At 33.8% G+C, this 20,627-nt stretch overlaps 1 protein-coding gene across 2 annotated transcripts in view; it reads right to left on the bottom strand.

The window, feature by feature from the left end:
• KLHL1 (kelch like family member 1) overlaps positions 1 to 20,627 on the bottom strand; it is a gene marked incomplete at both ends in the record, with an annotated part of 371,340 nt that overhangs the window by 13,128 nt on the left and 337,585 nt on the right. For both annotated transcript variants that reach the window (XM_082859184.1, XM_082859185.1), the window contains one exon: positions 6,663 to 6,875. In XM_082859184.1, coding sequence (XP_082715310.1) covers positions 6,663 to 6,875 — 213 coding nt within the window. The remainder of the gene's footprint in view (positions 1 to 6,662; positions 6,876 to 20,627) is intronic.

Here is a 20,627-nt window from a genome sequence, read left to right as displayed (position 1 = left end):
GTTCTGATCATTTTCCATTGTTTGTTTCTGGGATGAATTCATAAGGGTTTTGAGCTAAAGTAAAGAATTACTTTAAAACACTTCAGGAAAAAAAAATACTGTAAAGGTGAATGGATGAAGCAATTTGGTGATGGTTGTTGAATCTGGGTAATGAATACGGGGAGTTGTTTTTTACTTTTCTGTCAGGAAATTTTTGTCATAAAAATAACTTTAAAAGGAAGAATGTATAATACTCCTAATTTCAGTGAAACATGAACGTTCTTTATATTTTATTCATTTTCCAATAGAAACTAGTCTGCCTTTTGTCACAACCACTTCACTTAAATAGCTTTTCCTGAAGTCTTATTTTAGTCCCCATGTAATTATTTTTGAGCTCTATAGGATTTTTTTCAACTATTGTCTACATAGCAGACTTTATCACTTTGCAAAAAGGCAGAAGAACTGAGAAAAAAGCTAACAGTAACAGCATTAGAGAATAATAAACGCATTTCTGAAGGCTTCTGAAATTTTAAATGAAGTTCATATAATGAAGATATTCTCATATACTCATACTTCAGGGAAAATTAAGAAAACACTAGTATGTCCTATATCTAGGTACACATTTAAAATAATATCCTACACTTTGAAATAGATATCATTCTTTTCACATTTTACAAAATTCCTGAAGAAAAGTTAAAAAATTTAGTGCATTCTCCTAGAAGATCCAAATCTTTGAATTAAATATACCTGTTTTCAGTGGTAGGTAACATATTTCATGTGTTTAATAGCAATCTTTTAATTTATATCTGGCAATGGTGATGATATTTCAACATATATATTGCTAGAAAATCAAATCAAACCAAACCAAAAGAAAAACTGAGTCCAAACTACCCCCTCCTACACACACTCACACACTCTCTCTCTCTCTCTCTCAGATATTTATGCAGCAATCACACTAATTCAAAATTACCCAGTAATGGTTATCCTTGTCCTCACATTAATTAATCTAAATTGATTTTTCTGTATTTAGAACTCCGTGGATTTACCTCTCAGCCTGGGGATACACATAATTGTTACCCCCCAAATGAAATAAACAGCATTTTTTAGCTTAGGGAAAGATCCACAGATGTATAAGCTCTTTCCAAACAATTACTAACAGCGAACTTTATCATTATCTGTTCATGTTTTTGACAAAATTTTGTTCTAAGCATTCTTTTTTGCCTCAGGTTGCCTGTTTATAGAAAGAAAGAAAGAAAAGAAAAAGCAGGTGAGGGGTGGCTGCTGTCTTTTTGCATTTAGGCTGTCTGCCTTTCCTACGTTTCACCTTGGCCTTCATGGTCAGAATGTGAGCTCTGCATCAGGGACTCTATTAAAGTTTCCAGCCCTCAGGAAAGAGACGCATCCGTATATAGTGGCTAAAATTGGCTGTAAAATGAAAACTTGCCAAAGGCATATAACAACCACAGAACAAAAGTTAGTTTCTAATTGAAACTCCTGCTTGCAATTTTTGAGGTACCATTACTTTTTCAAGTATTGTTATTTCCACAATTAGAAGATAAAAATTTATCTTATGTTTAATGGACAATATAACTAGATTTCTGCTCCTCCTTTCAACAGTTTTTGCTTATTTTTATACAAACATATTTTTAAAAGTTAATTTGATTTAAACTTTTCTATGAAGGTGTATGAAAAACTCTATTTTGATTAGGTCATATTCCATTACATCTACTCTTCAAGGTTGAGGGGAGGAGAGATGAGCTGGTGACAGTACCGGAGAAAGCAAGGACCCGCTAAGCAACTCCGACTCCTCTCAGGTGTAGCTTTCTCATTAAAGTTTTAAAAATTATTTAAGCTATTGTCAATCAACAGAACATGGAGCATACACAGAAGATCTTAATGCTAGTAAAAACTCACTTTTAAAATATATATCTTTAACAGTTCAAAACTAAGGAAAATAGATTCTTTATGTAATTATTTTCTCTACTCATATAATAGAAAAATTTACTAGTGCTGTGAGTCCAAATTATGTATTTTTAAATACCTTTCTCAATGTGAAAATGAATTTCAGAGTTCGATACCAGCGTTGATAACCTTCCATCTATATACGCCATCACGTTTCACCTTTTCATGTACATCTACCTTCCACAGAATTGTTCTCCTTCCTCCAAAATTTGCAGATAAATTACCACGATGTCAGCATTCCAGGCAGAATATCCCAGGACAACAGATTACTCTGTCACTCCCTGTGTCCAGCTGACCACTTCAAAGATAACACTTGCCTCATAAGCTACTGAGGCAAATATTAATCACAAATATAAATTAGTATGGTTATAGTATAGGTTAATAATTTTTGCATCTACTTATAAAACAAGGGCTTTATATACATAGACTGGATCTCCATCTGTTGAATATATTTCTACCAGAAATTTGAACATAATTTGTTATCAAAGAAGTAGCAAAGATTATGCATGCACAATAATAGAAAAACAAAGGCAAAAAAAAATATTTTCATGCTGCACTCATTTGGCTGGTTCCAACAGTAAGATCTTAAGAAGAATAAAAAGAAATATTTATTATAAAGTAAAATAGTGCCTACCTAACATTTTAACTTTAAACAATTCAAGCAATTACATTTTTGTAGAAAATTTAGGATCTCACGTATCAAAAATGTGAATTAATATATTAATGTGCTACTTAAGGCCTAGGATAGCATCCATAATTTAAATAAAAAGTAAGTCTCTCCTTTATCATCTCTCTTCAGTGTTCAGAAATTCTTGGATTATGTCTAAACCAAAAGGATGAAATGAGAAATTAAGAGAAATGAAAGAATCCAAAATTCCATACTTGCTCTATATATTAATGTTTATGGTAATCTGAAAAGAATTATTAAAGTAGATAATGTAGTTATCCCTGTATGTCAGACAGCATATCTTAAATTATTTCATTTTTAACAAAGATCTAAAGATGATAAAAATAGAGTCATACCCTGACAGTAATAAGTTAAATACTGTTATTTTAGATGACTTTTTCTGTTATGACTGGAGTATATTTTGGTAGACTTTGAACAAAAGTTGTATATTTATTATAAGTTATATATCAAAATTGTGATTATTGTTAATAGTGTTTGGTTGATAAGATATGATGATATAATTTTCAACAAATATATGATTAATTGCTTAATATTTTAGTCTCAATCAAAAATTTTCTGTCTGTTGAAGATATGCCTGAAGTATATGTAAATCATGAATCCTCAGCCAATGATGGTGGAAATGGGTGTTCACATGCAAATAGAGAAGAAATAAATCAATATCTATCTACATATCTTTCCATCAGTCCATCCAAACATCCATCCATCCATCCATCTCTCCATTTATCCCTTTTAAAACCTGTCTGTCTTTCCTTCAGTCCATCTGAACATTCATCCATCCCTCTATGATTCCTCTTAAAATCTCTATCTATCTATCTATCTATCTATCTATCTATCTATCTATCTATCTATCTATCTATCTATTTATCTACCTACCTACCTATTTACAGTATACCTCATAATGTTGTCCTTGTGAGAAATTTGACACCTCTTTTTCTTGGTGTCTGACTGATTTAATAAATGCTTGTTAAGTGCTTACTCAGTGCCAGGAATTGAGCCAAGTGGAGGTGTATAGGCATAGATAAGACAATCTTGGCCAGCACATAGAATCTAGTTTAGTGGAAAAATTGATGTAAAACAAATAATTTTTTCATTATGTTGATAATTCGTACAAAGGAAAACTCCATTGCACTTTCAGGTCAAATCTGTATTATGAAAAGTTTCCTCAGGCTACTCTAAGGGGAAAAGATTGGAGGAAGCAAGAGTGGATATTACAAAGGCAGGTTTAGGAGTTTCCTTTAATGTTGACACCCCTTTCCTATCAGGTCTCATTACTGGGATGTAGATTCAAGGGCAAAGGTGGTCCTGATCTCTTATTAGCCAGCAGTGGTACTGATGGCTTTGAGCATATTTTCTGATCCATTGCGTGATTTCCAGCTTTGTGATCTCAAAGTTCTAATTATTTATTTCTTTATCTCTTTTTTTCTAATACATTTTAAGCTCTATTTAGTATGGTGAAAGCACACACAAAACAGTATTTATTGAGTAAGTGAATAGATGAATGTGCTTTTTCTAATGAATTGCACCTTCTGGGTCTAAATTCTGCTAGAACTTACTGCATTTTTGCACACTGCTTTTGTCCACTAAGATGCTCTCACTAGGGTGAGGCTTGGCTACAAAATTAGCTTTTACTGTTCCAGCAACTATTCTAAACTTCATGTTCTTACTCAGTCTCTGCTTTCTTATCTGTTCTGATATGAAGTACCAATGTTCCTTGCATTTAAAAAAGCCTGACTTTACAATTTTTGATAGGTGCTATATAACTGTACTTTGCTACTTTATAATACCTTTATACTTCTATAAGAAATCATTGTCATATAACAACATTTGTCTATCTACTTATTTATCTGTCTATAAAACATAACATTGTACATTACCTGCTATTCCTAATGATTTGTTTGCCTATGATTATATACTAAGAAACATTCCTTACATTACACATGCAAGGTAATTCTACAGGGGTACCATTATGTAAAATCATCAATATAGAATATATCTTATAGAAATTGTAAAAAATGCTGTTATCTGACACATGGTATGAGCTCAGATAAGAATCATGATGATGCTGTGCTTCTGCATTACCTAAGTTTTTCATCCCCACTGTACTCCTATAACTTAAAATAGTTATGCTTAATTAAATACAATTTTGCACCATAAATGTATTCCTAGACTGAATTCTTTATGCCTCTGTTCATAAACAACATTTTAATGCATTAGAGAGTAAACTTAGAAAATAATGTGTATGAAATATCATTTTATTAGTGGCATTTATATATTTGCCATAAAAGTAGCAGCCTCATCATATTCATTTTTTTTGTCATTGTTTCCCAAGAATTTAGCAAAGGAAAATGTGAATAACCTGCCATTCTAGTAGCAGTATTTTTTAAATAAACGGTTGCATGTTTGTGTTTATAAAAGTATACACTTATTAATTTGGACTCTGATCACTGTCCTCACTATAGCACCCATAGTTCCTAATTTCAATGGACAAGAGAACATTGAATTGCAACTGTGGTGAGCTTAATGCCATCCTCTATGTATATATAGCCATAAATCTACAGTCCATTTCACAGAGTAGGAATATCGTTAAACATTTCTGTATTTTATCCTAGAAGTGGCTTAAGTTTGAACAGAGCCTGTTCACTAAAAGCTATCTCTTGCCAATGGCCTTATTCTCAGTAAAATGTTCACGTATCCTAAGAATAAATTATCATAAATGAGAGAGAGCCCCTTTTTTCCAATGACTCTTCCACTATCAAGCATGGATATAAAGGATTTGGTTTCTTGATATTAAGAGGAAAATTACTGTGGTCATCAGTGTGATCCTCCAGACATCTGTTCCTCTCCCAGGTACCAGGTCAGATACTGTCTTTCCACACTCTGAAGTTTTCTGTGGCCATGTGACTGAGTTGTCATCAAAGTATCAACAAAGGAGAATTATATTACTTGAAGGTTGAATCTTTAAGAATGCATAAACAATGTAGTACTATTCTCTGGCTTTTCCCTTCTGACATGGAGACCAGCGATGTCCATATTTTAGCTTATATGTCCTTTTCGGTACTAGAGTAATAATATCACATGGACACACAGCATGAGAAAAAAAGAGCATTATAGTATTAAGTCACTAAAACTTTTGAAGTTATTCATTAAGGTAGAATTACTTATCCTATCCCAGGTGATAAAAAAATTATCCTCAATACTTCCTAATCTCACTTCCTCATGTATCAGCATGTTTCCTTATGTAATAGAAAATATCACTATAAGTTTCTCTAACTCTCTAATCCTTAATTCACATGACATAAAAGTGCTAAGAGATCCACATCCACTAAAGAGAATTCAGCCATAACATGCCAGGAAGTGTGTGGATAGTTGGACCAAGACTGAAGCCAAGGTAAATTTTCGCTCCAGCCTCTGTGCACCTGCCATTTTTAGGAAGGAATTAAAAGAGAATCTATACTTCTTCTATACACCAGGATAATAGGCAATATAGTTCTAATAAGCTTTTCTTACATTAAGAAAGGTATGGCATAAAACAAAGTTCGTAATTCACCTTTACGAATTTGAAGAGAGTAGTAGAACAAATAAGACAGGATGAATAGAACAGATAAATAATATATCCAATTTTTTAAAAAAAGAATTATCAGACATTCATTCATTTTAAAAATTATTTAAAACTGTATTTTAATCGACCTTTTAAAACATATTAATGGGAAGTTTAAAGATAACTTTAGAATTATATGAAAATAAATTGTAGGGTTTTAAAAAATATTAGTTGAAAAGAACGGAAAAAAAGAAAGAAGGAAGGAGGGAGGGAGGATGAGGAAAGAAAAAATAAGGTAAGGCATAAAGTGGTGTGTGTGTGTGTGCGCGCATGCACGTGGGCACGCACACGAGCGAGAGAAAGAGAGAGACTAAGAAAGCAGCTCTAGGAGTTGAATTTACTTTCCTAAATTATGCAGATTTTATAATTGCTTGCATTAGGTATCAATGTAATTCGCATTCTTTCTTTCACTATAACCGTGCCTTGGGGTCTTACCTTTCTACGTAATCTAGCAGCCGAGAACAGTGGTTTGAAGCAGGAGCATCATGACCTCCCACTGCATAAAGAAAGCCATCACATGTGGCCACTCCAACACCCCCTCTTCGTTTACACATTGGAGCACACATGTTCCACTTATTTGTGTGAGGATCATAATATTCCATTGAACTCAAACAGGAACTTCCATCACGACCTCCAACTGAATACAACCTAAAAACACAATTGGGCAAACATGATTTAGTATTACAGTCTGTATGACCAAATGAAGGAAAGGAAAAGTCCTTTACAAATAAATTTTCAATCACAGCATGATCCTCAAATGTGTTAAAAATATATTACTTCACATGGAAGTTTTTGTTAAAGGAACATTATAACTAATTAAGTATACCTGAATCCCATGATTTTAATAAGCTATATACTAGATGAAATTAAAATGATAATTTTCTAACCTCTTTATTTCTAGAATGTTAGATTAAAACTATTTTTGTGTAAATAATTAAATCATCTAATACATTATTTTAATAAATATCGAGGAATGCCTATTTTAAAATAAGATATATTTATCTTCAATTTTTCTTAAAAATGAGCATAATCAGAAGAAAATCGATTATCTTACTTGTTGTTCAGCAATTGATTTTGCTATTGATTTTGCCAGTAGGTAAATCATGCCTACTTCTTGTGTTCTGTATTCACAGTTTAGAACACTAAATAAATAGAATAATTTAAACACATACTGTCATAACACTAGCTTTCATAATCAGCGCCTATACTATAGCTAATGTGTTATCTGGATAGACAAAACTTTATAGGAAACAATAGTACAATGATATTAGCCTGATTGAATATTGCTGAAACTTACTTGATACACTTATTTTGCTATTTCATTACTGAGAAGTATGATAGGAACCCAGGAAAAGAAATATTACAGCACACATGGTACTTAAAATACATTCATAGAATACAAAAGCAGAAATACATCATCTATTCCTAGTAAAAACATTCTTGCTTATTTAATAATAGCCATGAAGATTGTATCACAGAAAGGTACAGAGTTGAATTTATTTATTTACTCATTTATTCAACACATAACTTTGAATGCCTAGTATATGTCACACACCATCCCAAATTTTGTGAATATATCCATGAACAAAATATTAAACAATTCCTTGCACTCAATTCTACTAGGAGCGATATAGACATAATACACACCGTAAACACATGTATTATATACTACTAAGGGCTGTAGTCACATAGAGCAGGGACGTGGGGTCAGGAGTGCAAATGGTGGGAGTGGGAGTTATAGTTACAAATTTAAATATATGATCAAAAAAGGTCTCACTGAGAAGGTGATGTTTGCCCCAAAACTTGAAGAAGATGATAGTGTTTGGAGGTGAGTTCAGGAATTTCTCTGGGGGAGAAGATTTGAGGTCAATTGAACAGGTTAGTGCAAAGTTCCAGGGGCAGCAAGGAAGCCAGAACAGCAAGAGCAGAGATAGTGGATGGGGTAGCAGAGGAGATGATGGATGGGGGTAAAGGGTAGGTCTCACACAGGTGTTTAGATATTTCTCTAATGTCTAAAGCAAATGTAGACATTTTCCCTAAGTGAAACAGGAAGCCATGGGAGGATTTTGAGTAGAGGAATGTTATAACTTGTTTATGGTTTAATAAGATTAGATGTCATGAAATTTTTGCTTTACTAGTGGACATTATGCTTAATATATTGGTAAACAGACTTAATTCTAACTAAGCAAATGCATAGGAAGACATTATTACTTAGTATATAAAATAGTTTAGGCCTTAGATTTAAAAATTCCTCCTCTTATATTCTTTAGTAAGTCTAAAATATGATGTTTAAACTGACTTCAAATCCTGGAGATATTTTTAAGATGTTTATGTTTCTCTCAATGCCTGCCATGAAAAAATACTTTTGATTGCCCAAGTGTTCCCATTATGGATGTAATGTCTCTTTGCTTGATTACTCACAAGTTGTCTGCTGGCTCTCAGTCTTGCAATATGCTGAAATTAACCAATAGGAGCAATTTAAAGGACAAGTATTGGACACTTTAGCTTGCAAAGTCACCCAGAAGTAAAATGATTATTCACTCGGAAGTTTTTATCATCCTAAAAACTTTTTCATGCTTCGCGAAATCTGAACTTTATTTGTGTTTCATTTAAATTGAAGATCTAACTCAAAAGAAGTATGCTATAATATTGAGATATTGTTATTAAAACTTAGCAAAATAACTTTTTGCAGAGATTTTATTTATTGGTTAAGTATCTTCATGAAGGGCACCTAGCACAGTCCCTGGTACATAGGTTACAAATAAGAAAGGTATTCCCCTTTTTATTTTCTATTGTTTTAATGGAATGGTTGACTTCAAGCTACTGTGTTTATTCATACACATTATAGTGACAAATTATACTGTTGCTTTATCTGAACCCAGCATTGCTGATACTAAAATAATTCTATACAATACTTTATCACTTTTTTTTGAAATTATTAAAGAATCCTTACATATACAAATATATAGCTAAATGTGTATTAAAATAATGATAATTAATTAAACATATTGCTCACATTATAGAAGTCAAATGTCGAGCCTATTAGCATAGCCTTGTATTTGAAAAGAAAATGTAACTTAAATTTCACAAGTTACAACATCATTGACTTTTTAATATAATTATATATATATATTATAAACCACTATTTATTCAATCTCTCTGCCTTTTGTGTGAACCCTCTCCTAATAAAACTCAGTAACACATGGGTTTATACAAAAGAAATTTATGTAACACCTCTATAAAAATGATATAATATCTGACAGTTTTTTTGTAAAATAAATGTTTGATACATCATAGCTGTTATTTTATAAATTATTTACTAAAGCCTAAGCTAGGTATCAGGGTTTTATTTCATTTGGTAAATATCCCTTTTAATGTTCTTCCTATTATATAGTCTACAGATTAACAATGAAATTATTGTAATTTTGATAATGTAATATAAATTATTAATACTAGAGCAAAATTGGTTGAAAATAATAAATACACTACAATTTTTTCCTCAAAAAAAGCTTTGCAAAAGAAATGAGAAAATTGTAATTGTATAGAATAGATAATAGTGTCCTTTGGGGCTGCTTTATGGAGTAATTATTAAAACCAACAGATGCATTTCAATACTTGAAAATATTTTGCAGCTAGAATAAATGTTGCAATGTACACACAAAAATTCATGGACAATTATCCAAGGTTATCTTCTCAGATCTCCTCTTAATATCTATTTAATCATAGTTTAGACTGATTCCCTGTTTTGTTTTACTACAATGACAAATTAGATGTTGAGAATATGAAGAGCAGAGAAGGATCTGTTACTAGAAGTAAATGTGCTGACAACATAAGAAGTGACAGCTGACAGTTTCATGGCAAGAAAGGAGCCATGATATTTTAACTTAGAGTTGAAAGATGAGTAGAAATTTGTAAGATGAAGAAATAGGGGAAAGCATTACATACAGGGAAAGCATTATGTGTAAAGACAAGGGAAATGAAAGGTCATAGCCGGTGATAAATAGAGTGGCAAGTATGTCATATTGGTGGAACAGGTGGTAGTAAAGGAGGGGAAGAAGAGATGGCTGGTAGGATGAAAAGGTTAGACTGAGAATGAAGGGGATTGTATGCCATGCTATGGAGCTGGAATTTCATTCAGAGACAATGAGAAAAGGGCAGAAAAATAACATTCTTAGGAGACATCACTATCATAGGTCAGGTTGCTGTGAACATTGACCTGTATATCCCTCCTTGCATGCCAAAAATTGGCAGGAGGTCAGAAATACCCCTGACTTAAGTAAACGCTTCTAGAATTTTGCTGAGAATGAATGAGTCTTCCCTACCCCTTTCATTAACTTATGTGTTTATTCAGCCTACAGAAAAGTTTTATATAAAGTTTAGCAACAAGGTCTTCCTGTTTTGAGATCTAGTTGCCAGGTGCCCATCTCAGCACCATGTATTTTATATTCTAGTACAGGTATACTTCATTTTATTTATGCATGATTTATGCATTTATTGAATTTGATTGTGCTTCACCTTATTGAGTTTTGCAGGTATTGTCTTTTTATTTTTTTAACAAGTCGAAGTTTTATGGTAATCCTGCATTGTCAGATGATGGTTAGCACTTTTTGGCAATAAAGTATTTTTTAAATTAAGGTATGCAGATTGTTTTTAAAAACATAATGCTATTGCACACAGTGAACTATGATATAGTGTAAACATAACTTTTATATGCACTGGGAAACCAAAAACTCCATGTGACTCCCTTTATTGCAATATATACTTTATTGTGGTGGTCTGGAATCAAACCTTCAATGTCTTCGGGGATGCCTGTCCATACAATATGGCAGTAGGAAGAAATAAATTCTGTATTAGTTAAGATATGGGTTCAAATGTATGTAAAGTGGCTTTACAGGTAGGAGCTGAGACCCAGGCTGCTTCCAACTTTCAACCTATCATTTGTAGGATAAGACCCTTTATCAAGAACTGTGAAGAGTGAAATTTTACCAGACCTGAAAGCTAACAAATTAGCCTACCACAGTTTCATAGATGCTGGTAAAAGACACAAGATTCTGGGATCAGAAACAAATGACTTTGTTTCTCATGCACAACAGATAGAATGAGCTCTATGTTCACATGGGTTTCCCCTGTCCCTCCAAATCCCACCAGGGTGATACAGAGAGATTCATGTGAATGCTTATTTACATAGAGGACTTTTCTCACATCTGGAGTTTAGGAACTGCTAATCCTTAAAGGGGCTGCCAGCAAACCTGTCCAATCATTGCTCTGAAGGTAGATATTATCTTTATTTTTGTGTTCCTGCTCTCTCAAGGAACAAACCTGCTCTCTGCCCAAAAGAAAGACACTATCTCTACCTTCCAAAGCTGTTCGATTTACAAATATCCTTGAAAAGATGGTGAAAAAAGTTGCCAATATTTTTGCTTGGAAAATGTGCAGGAATGTTAAAAGTCCATGGAGAATTGTCTACAAACCCTCTGGTCCTGAAGGTGGAGTCCTAGCTATCACATTCACAGTTCAAACAGAAGAATGAAGGAAAAGTGGAAGAAGGAGCGCATCCTCTCCCTTTAAGAATCAATCTTTTAAGTTTCACTACTCACTTTTTACATCCAGTTGGCCAGAACTTAGTTACATGACAATACCTGACTGATCAGGTGCTGGGAAATGTTATCTTTATTTTAGGTGGCCACTTGCCTAGCTAACAGTGCTGTGCATGCTGTCATATAAAAAGGAATGAATGACTATTAAGAGCCAATTATAACCTTCTGCCACAGCACTAGATCTTTTCCAGCCCTGTGTGCCACTGTGCATTCTGTCCTAAGTACCTTGTTACTATATAGGGTGGGTTATTGTTCATTCATCGCTCATTAATCAATTCAGGTATGTCTCCACTAGAAAGTCTTTTTGATCCCACTTTGTCTTTTCCCCAGAAATTTAATGTTATTTATAATCGGTACACTAGGGAAATTTATTTAATATGTGGCATATCTTATCATTGGTACATAACTTCAGGAATGGCTATAGAAAGTGCGGTATAACACATTTGATGCAAATCTCTAGATCCAGAACTTTGTTTGATCCTTTGTTTCCTAATTGATGGAGAACTCTTTCATCTGATCCCATGATAAGGCTTGTCATTCCTGCTATCAAAATACTCCTGCATGTACCTTTCAGTGAATAATTTCCATGAGAGGTACTAGTTGAGTGCCTGAGAGTACAGTGAGTGGGATTTCAGTAAGCTTACACATCAGGCTGCTTTTGTTCCCACTTACTAAGAAATGTTGGTACATGTAGCAAACTCAGTCTGAGACTCTGTTATTGTGTATTGGTTTGCTATGATTTCAAATTCACTTATTTATGACCAAAAAAAAAAATGAAGTTGTTTTTAGAAGTAAAGTTGTTTTGATATAAGAATGAAGTAACTTGTGTCTGGATGTCATCATCTCATCTGCCCTTGATTGATAAGCACTTAGTAGCTCAGCTGCTGAGGGGCCCAGCTGGGGGCTTTTCAATAAAAACTTGTGGAGAAGCAACTCTGGCAAAGGGAACATTTAGACTATAAATACAGAGAGTTCGCGAAGGCTATCCCAGAGTTTCAGTCTGGACAAAGCTACCCTGTGCTAATTTAGCTCTCGGAAGATCTTGGGCATTAGTTTCTGCTATGATAAAGGAGACTTCTTTATCAGCCAGTGGTGATCCCCAGGATTATCAGCCTGTCTGTCAACACCACTGCCATCGTTCCCTAGCAACATGCTCTAGCAACTGAGGGACTTTTAATTTTCCACTGGCAGCTGCACATCAGCTCTTGGTTGGCAAAACCAAACCGCCTCTTGCAGAAACCAAAACTCATAGAAAGAGTACACTTCAAGTAAATTTGGACTTTATTTCTATCTTCTCCCCTTGCCTGGAACAATAGTGTATTTAATCTGTCATGGGTGTGTTATTTCTTTATTAGCTTATTAAGAGATATGACCCTGTATGCTATTGGTTTGTGAAATTCCTACAGTGAAGCTGTGTTTAAACTACTGGCAAAGACAATCTCAGTCCCTGAGCATAATTTGCTGCCCCAAACAAAACGGACTTGCTGTCATTATAGCATATGGTTAACAGAACCCACTTACCTTTATTTATTAGAATGTGCCTATATTTCCTAATAAATCTCTGACAATTATAAATATAGAAATTAATTTAGGTTAATGAATTGCATCCCACCCAACTTAGTAGGATTTACTAACCCAAAACCTGGTAGAAATGGTCACTTCAATTTTAATCCCTCCATGTTTCCTTGCCAACTCCCACTCTACACCTATTACAATTCTAAATTTCTTTCTTTTGATGTTTCTTATTTCCCTTATTAATATAATGTAAGCTCTCTGAGGGCAGATTTGATTTATTTTCTCTGATATATCATCATAGCAAGTACCTATTTGTAAATTTTTAAAAAATGAATGAAGCAAGCACTCATATCCAATTCTTGAAAAAGAATGATGTATGAATGGAAGTTGTCAAAGAAAAGGCACCTGTTTAAGTTCCGCTGAAATAAGATATTGACATATTACAGAGAAAAGTGTCAATCCTGTGTCTTGGGAACGCAAAAGATGGAACGATTATTTTTAAATTGGTGAATTTTAAAAAGGTTAATAGAAAAGGTACAGATTAAACTAGGCTTTGGGTGATGGAGATATTACAAATAATTTCATTTAGGTTTTATTTAAAGGCACATCTTAATATATTTTTAATGTTTTTTTACACTATTGTTCTCAAGTACAATAAACTGAATTCTGTTTGTACCAATCTTGCCACATGGAATTTAACACACATAGAGATCTAGAGTTGTGTTAGGCTGTCACTCCAGAGAGTTTTCAAATGTATCCAAAGACCAGAAAATCTGGGGAGAGAAACTAAATGGACAGTGGACAGTCACAAGTTATTAAGAAAAAAATGGAAGGGAAATCTGGGGAGAGAGATGAGTATGTAAAAATGCAGAAGAGTGTGAACATCAAGCCGTTCTTTATGTTTGGGACATAGGGTGGCTATAAGGCAGGTGGTTAAGAGAGAAGACTGGAGAAGGAAAGAGAGGTCTGTTTCATAAAACCACTGAATTCTAAATTAAGGAGTTTGGCAGTAGTTATGCTCAAGTAGGGAGCCAAAATGAATTGTCTTCTTGAGATAGGCTGGGTCTTGAGACCATTGCTGCAGTGCTTGCACCTGGACAAATGTCTCCTTTAGCAGCAAAATACAAAGAAAGTATAAGGGACTAAAAATAGCTGCATACATGTACAGTTGGGGCAAATTATGAATAAGAAGATACAAAAAAACAAAAAAAAAACAGGGTGTTGGGAGAAAAAGCAGGGTACTGCATATGCACCTTGCACACAGCACCACCATGGGGGTGGGCAGACCACCCAACCCACCTCTCCGGCCAATCCTTGACCCACCCATATCCCATATAAAGAAGCAGCTTGCCCTGCCTCATGGAGCAAGCAAGGAAAATTGTTACTTGTTTTTACTCCCTCCTGCTGCAGCAAGAACCCCAATAAAGCCTTGCCTGAATTTCTTGCCTGGCCTCTTATCAATTTCTATTGATTGAGGGGGCCAAGAACCCTGGTCAGTAACATTCTGTTGCTATACATTTTAATTCTGAGGCATGATTTATCAAGTAATCCCTATGAACCACTGGAATGCATCTCAGCCAATCTACTTTTGTGATGAGCTTCTAATAATTTTTTAGTTTCCTTGAGCAATTATAAATCATTCTTCAGCCAGAGTGATTTTTACAAAATTGAAATACATCCATGTTGCTGCCCTTTTTTAAACCTTTTATAATATTTTTACCTTAGCCAAGTTGCTATGACCTAGAGGCTGGCTTTCTATCCAATCTATTGGGGCCACTATTCCTCATTATATTTCAGCTAAACTCAACTTTTCCACCTTTTGTTTGCAATTCACACTCAGGAACTGAACACAGTTTGTTCCTTCTCATTGCAGTTCTTCCTCACTTTCTGCAAATCTGGTAAATCAATCAAGTTCCAGCTTAGAAATCATTTCTTCCAGAAGGCAAATCACAAATCTCCTAAGCCTAACAGCTCTCAGTGAGACTCAGCAAACAAGTGATTTTTTTTAAATGTGTGACTCTAAAATAATACAATTTTAATACAAACTGCTTGTAATAGGGAAGAACAAATCTGACTCCATATTAAATCTGTTTCTATTACTTTAACATTTGTATTCTATTGCTTTTGCTTGAGTTAAGAATGTTGCCTATAGCTTGAAATATACGAATTGGCCCATTTTCAAAGCTCTGACCTTTAAGGGTGTGACACTTTTCCATTCATATAGAGATAAAATGTTGCAGAACAGAGATTAACATTTGTCTTGCTGGTGGTTTACAGGAACATCTTGTCCTGACCTATGTGGAAAACTGCAAGAACAAAGGATTCCTGTACCAAGAAGTGTGCAACAACCAACCATGCCCCTTCCTCACCTTGCCTTTAAAAATTCATTGCTGATATCCTTCAGGGATTTGGGGGTTTTGGGGGGCATTAACTACCCATCTCCTTGCATAGCCCTGCAATAAACGTTTCTCTGCTCTTAACTCTGATGTGTTGGTTTGTTTGGCCTCACTGCCTCAGGCACATGAACTTGCATTTGGTGACATGTTTATCATAGGAAATCTTTTACAATTTGGGGTTCATTTTTAAGAAAAAGAATGTCAAAGTTTGGATACAAAAATAGAAATGGTCTTAGAGAGCACCATGTAAGTGGCAGAGCTTGAGGCATAATAAGATACAGTGCTAGATATTGGGATGTACTGGAGAAAACAACAGACATGACTCCTGTTCTCATGATATTTCAAACTGTATAAACTTCAGACTGCACAGAAATAGCAGCTTCTTCATGTGTATTATTAACATGAAGTTTTGAATGACTGAGTAAATCAGTTTTGCCATGGTGAATCATGAAACAAACACAGTTTTTTAAATCTGTTTTGCAGATTCTCCAAGGACCAGAGCATACATTTATTAAAATTCAGGACTATTTATGGATGTGCTCAGGCAGTATGAGTATCTGCTTTTTGAGCTTACTCAGGAAATAAAGGGAAACAAACCGGAAAGACCTTTTAGTTACAAAGTAAAGCTTGAAAGAACAAAGCTAAGGCACAGAGCAAATAAGAAACAAAAATAGTTACTAGTGTAGATATTATTTGGAGAGTCTGAGGTTTTATATGGTCACTCTCCACACCAGAATGTCTATTTACTGTTTTGTTGTATTCCCTTTATGCATCAAGTAAGTCTGTGGCTGTGCTGGCCTAAGATGATATATCTACGACTTAGGTTAATCTGTCTCATTGGATGACTGACCAAAATGTTTCATAAAATTGATATAATTTTGCTCTTGAATACACCAGAATACACTCATTAATTTTAAGCCATGAACCAATGCCTTGTTTTTCCACAATAAAGGTATCATGAATGATCTAAACTCAAGAAGGCTGTTCACCGGCTTTTATTAGCCTTAATTGGGAAAATTATTCAAAATAATATTCAGAGAAGCAACAGTCAGGTTAGAATGACACATTAGTGAGAGGTGAAAATTAAACAAGACGTAAAAAAAGTCATGTCAGTAGAGGTAAATAAAGTCATGTCAGTACAGGTGAGAGAAAAATAAACAACTGTTTATTGAATGTTGAAACAATTTTCTGATGTGGGTCTGAAGTGAAAGGTCACTTTCTAGTGATTATGTTTTTCTCTGAGTAAAACAGGAAGAGCAACCAGACATTAAGAGAAAGTCATTAAACCACAGAATTTAGAGGTCATTAAATCACACTCAAGGGAATTAAAAAATAATCCCAAATGAGGTCTATACTATTCTGATTTAAAGGAGAAAGATTATTTGAAGTAAAAATGAAATAATTCCAAACATTTTCATAAAATAGGGTTAAAATTTGGGAAAATGTACTTAATTAAAATGTAAACAATTTTAAGAACAAAAACTTTAAATACTCTCACACTCTGATATTTGGTATGAAGAATGTTGTTAGAGTAAAACATGATTTCTTAGGATATTAAATATCCTAGCTGACCAAAAAGATACAAGGACCACAAAATGATACAAATGATGAATTCCATATAAAGCTAATTTAAAAGGGAAGAAACTGGATTAAAAAATTCAGTTATAATAACATGTGAAAATTTACTATAAGACTATCCATTAAATATTATATTTATTAAATTTTTTATCCCATTTATTTCTGATTAAGTTTGGAGATTTGTAACAAAACACACACACACACACACACACACACACACACGCACATATATATATATATATATATATAAAGATATTTCACAGTAAAATATTAAGGAAGGGTCACAAAAATATAATGCAAAGTAATTATAAAAAATCTAGAATAAGATAAGTAATATATTAAAACTTTAAAATAAGTGTGTGTGTCTTGGGTGTGTTGTGTGTGTTGTGTGTGTATGTATGCCTTCTCATTACAGAATAATGTAACAAATGAATAATATAAGGAAAGGGTAAAGATATTTCTCATCTTTGTTGAGCAAATTTGCTATGTCAATGAGATACCCATTTCCTAAATGATATAAGAGATGAATCTATATATTAGCATCAGTGTAAGTGGTGAGGAAAAGTCACCAAATGTACTCTCAAAAGCAATTTAAGGGCTTCCCTGGTGGCTCAGTGGTTGGGAGTCCGCCTGCCGATGCAGGGGACGCGGGTTCGTGCCCCGGTCCGGGAGGATCCCGCATGCCGCGGAGTGGCTGGGCCCGTGAGCCGTGGCCGCTGGGCCTGCGCGTCCGGAGCCTGTGCTCTGCAACGGGAGAGGCCACAGCAGTGAGAGGCCCGCGTACGGCAAAAAAAAAAAAAAAGCAATTTAAGAAAATATACATTTAGTGATACAAGAGATTTTTAAGGTAAAACAATAAGAGAGTATCCTCAATTGAAATAAGATGAATATGAGGCAGATAGGAAAGAGAGCTGTCAAATAAGTATATCATATATGGAGAATTAAAATAAAGATTATGTCTTCACTAGAAACAGTAAAATTCATAAGCAAAATGGCAATGATTAACAATAAAATATAGAAAAAATTTCCCAAGTTAAATGGAAAAGAAATAAAATGACTGAGGAGAAAAACTGTTTATGGGAAAGAAATCAGTGCTCAAAGACACACAATCATTAACATAAATACATACTGAAATATATATCCCAAAACCAAAGAACTAGAATAATGGAAAAGGAATCAAACAAAAACCAATCCTCAGTAGATAAAAACTTTCCTTAGTAAAATAAAGACATGATTGAGATTGTTCAAATGAATCTCCAAATAGTAAGTTAAAAGAATGAAAAGCAGCCATCAGGTTATACCCTGGTAAACATTTTGAAATTGGAGAAGAACATGTCAGTAGTTAAGCTCTTATCTCGCAGCCCCACATTCTCTCTCCTGTACTCTGATTTTTGATATGGGGGCTGGAACTCTGAAAACCACGTTTCTGCTTTGCCACCTGGTTCCTTCTTTTAGGATGTGACATTAATGGATGCTAGAGGGAGACTGAAAGACTAGAGGAGGAAGGGTCTTGCTCCTTGCTGCTCATTTCCTGTTCCTGTGTCACCCCATCTTTTTTTCCTGCATTCAGTTGCATCCAATTGCCATTTTGCAGAACTTGCAAAATTGGCCTTATTGAGACCACTCAGAGCCATCAACACTAGCAGACTGGCACCACTTCCTCAGAGATTCGGGTCCCAGGCCAAGGGGCCCCTCTTTCATGTCAGAGATGCCAACTCTGGCTAAGCAGAGGTCCAATCACCAATATCTGGATTTCATCTGCATAGGGGCTCTCCTCTGATTTTCTAAATCTTAATAACTACAATCCCTTCTTTTGTTTTCCAACACTAGGGGTGGTAGCTCTTTCCTTTAGTTGATACATTTATGATATAGTGTTCTCTTGTTGACTTTTTGGTTAACTAGTTAATTTTTATATCTACTTAACAAATCTTTATATTAGATTATCTTTATATAGAATCACTGATAAATAGCTGGAGTGGTTTCTATCTCTTGACTGTACCCTAACTGATAGAAATATAGTCAAAACATCTATAAGAATGAGATATAAAAACATATTAAAGATGAAAAACTACTGGACTTACCACACATCTCCCTAAAAAAAAAATGACAGAAGATAAGTAAGTATATAATATCTACTTAACTATAATGATACAAGGCTGTGACATTAAATTACTCAAGCCAATTTACAATAAATGTGTGAAAACATAGGAAAATTCCTTTTAGAAATAAAGTTTCATAAATTATATAATCAACATATCCTTCCTGGAAAATAATAATAGTAGTAATAGTAATATACTACTAACAATAAAGTGAGATACATTTATCTAGAAATAATTTCTAGAACATAAGAAGAACTCTACAAGGCAAAATGAAAAAGACGGAAACCCAAATGGAAACAGGAAAAAGACTTTAATATATACTTCAGCCAGAAGATATAAAATTGTTAATAAGTATATAAAAGGTGCACAATCTCAGTCATTAACTGAATGTGATAGCATTATCCACCAGAATAGATAAAACCATAAAAGATAAAAACTGGCGTTACCAAATCAGTAGATGCATAGTATCTAGATCTCTAGTACAGTGTGAATATGTACATAAATTAGGAAAACACTTTCAAAATCCTCTGGGAATTATCCCTTAAGGCTGAGCACAAGAATACCGTACAGCCTAGCAATTGCAGTTCCAGGTCTACACTCAGCTAAAATTTGTACGCATGCTCACAAAGGACATATATAAGTGAGGATGTTCACAGCCAAACTATTCTTAATAAGCAAGAAATGGAAACAATTAAAATGATAATTTTGATATATTAAAGAAGAATAAACTGCAAAGACAATTATTAATACTATATTTTGTTAAATTCTGAATTTCAAGACATATTAAATAAAACTGAGCCAAGTATAAATTAATGAATAAGAAAAGAAGAGGGAAAACAAGTATAACTTCACTCTATGCACACATTTGATTAAAGATAAAAACAAAACCAAATAATGATACTGACAAAACCTAAGATAAGGCAAAATTAGTAATAATACTAACACCTAAAAATAACAAATTAGGAGGTTAATAACAGTACAAAAGAAGATATAACAATACAAGATATATTATTATTAATAGTCATAGGGTTAGAAGTAAGGTACAACTGTCTTCTGCTAAATTTTAAAATCTCAGTAAAATATAACTTTTAAAGGGAATATATATGATAATATACATATAATTTTTTTCTATCATTTGTCATGTTCAAGAATATATACTTCCCATATTTGTAGATACTTATAGCAGATAAATTGTAGAAATCTTCTCAATTCATG

Source organism: Leucopleurus acutus (genome assembly GCF_964270905.1).
Source record: "Leucopleurus acutus genome assembly, chromosome: 18".
Lineage (NCBI taxonomy): Eukaryota > Metazoa > Chordata > Mammalia > Artiodactyla > Delphinidae > Leucopleurus > Leucopleurus acutus.
This window is presented reverse-complemented; position numbering and strand designations above follow the sequence as displayed.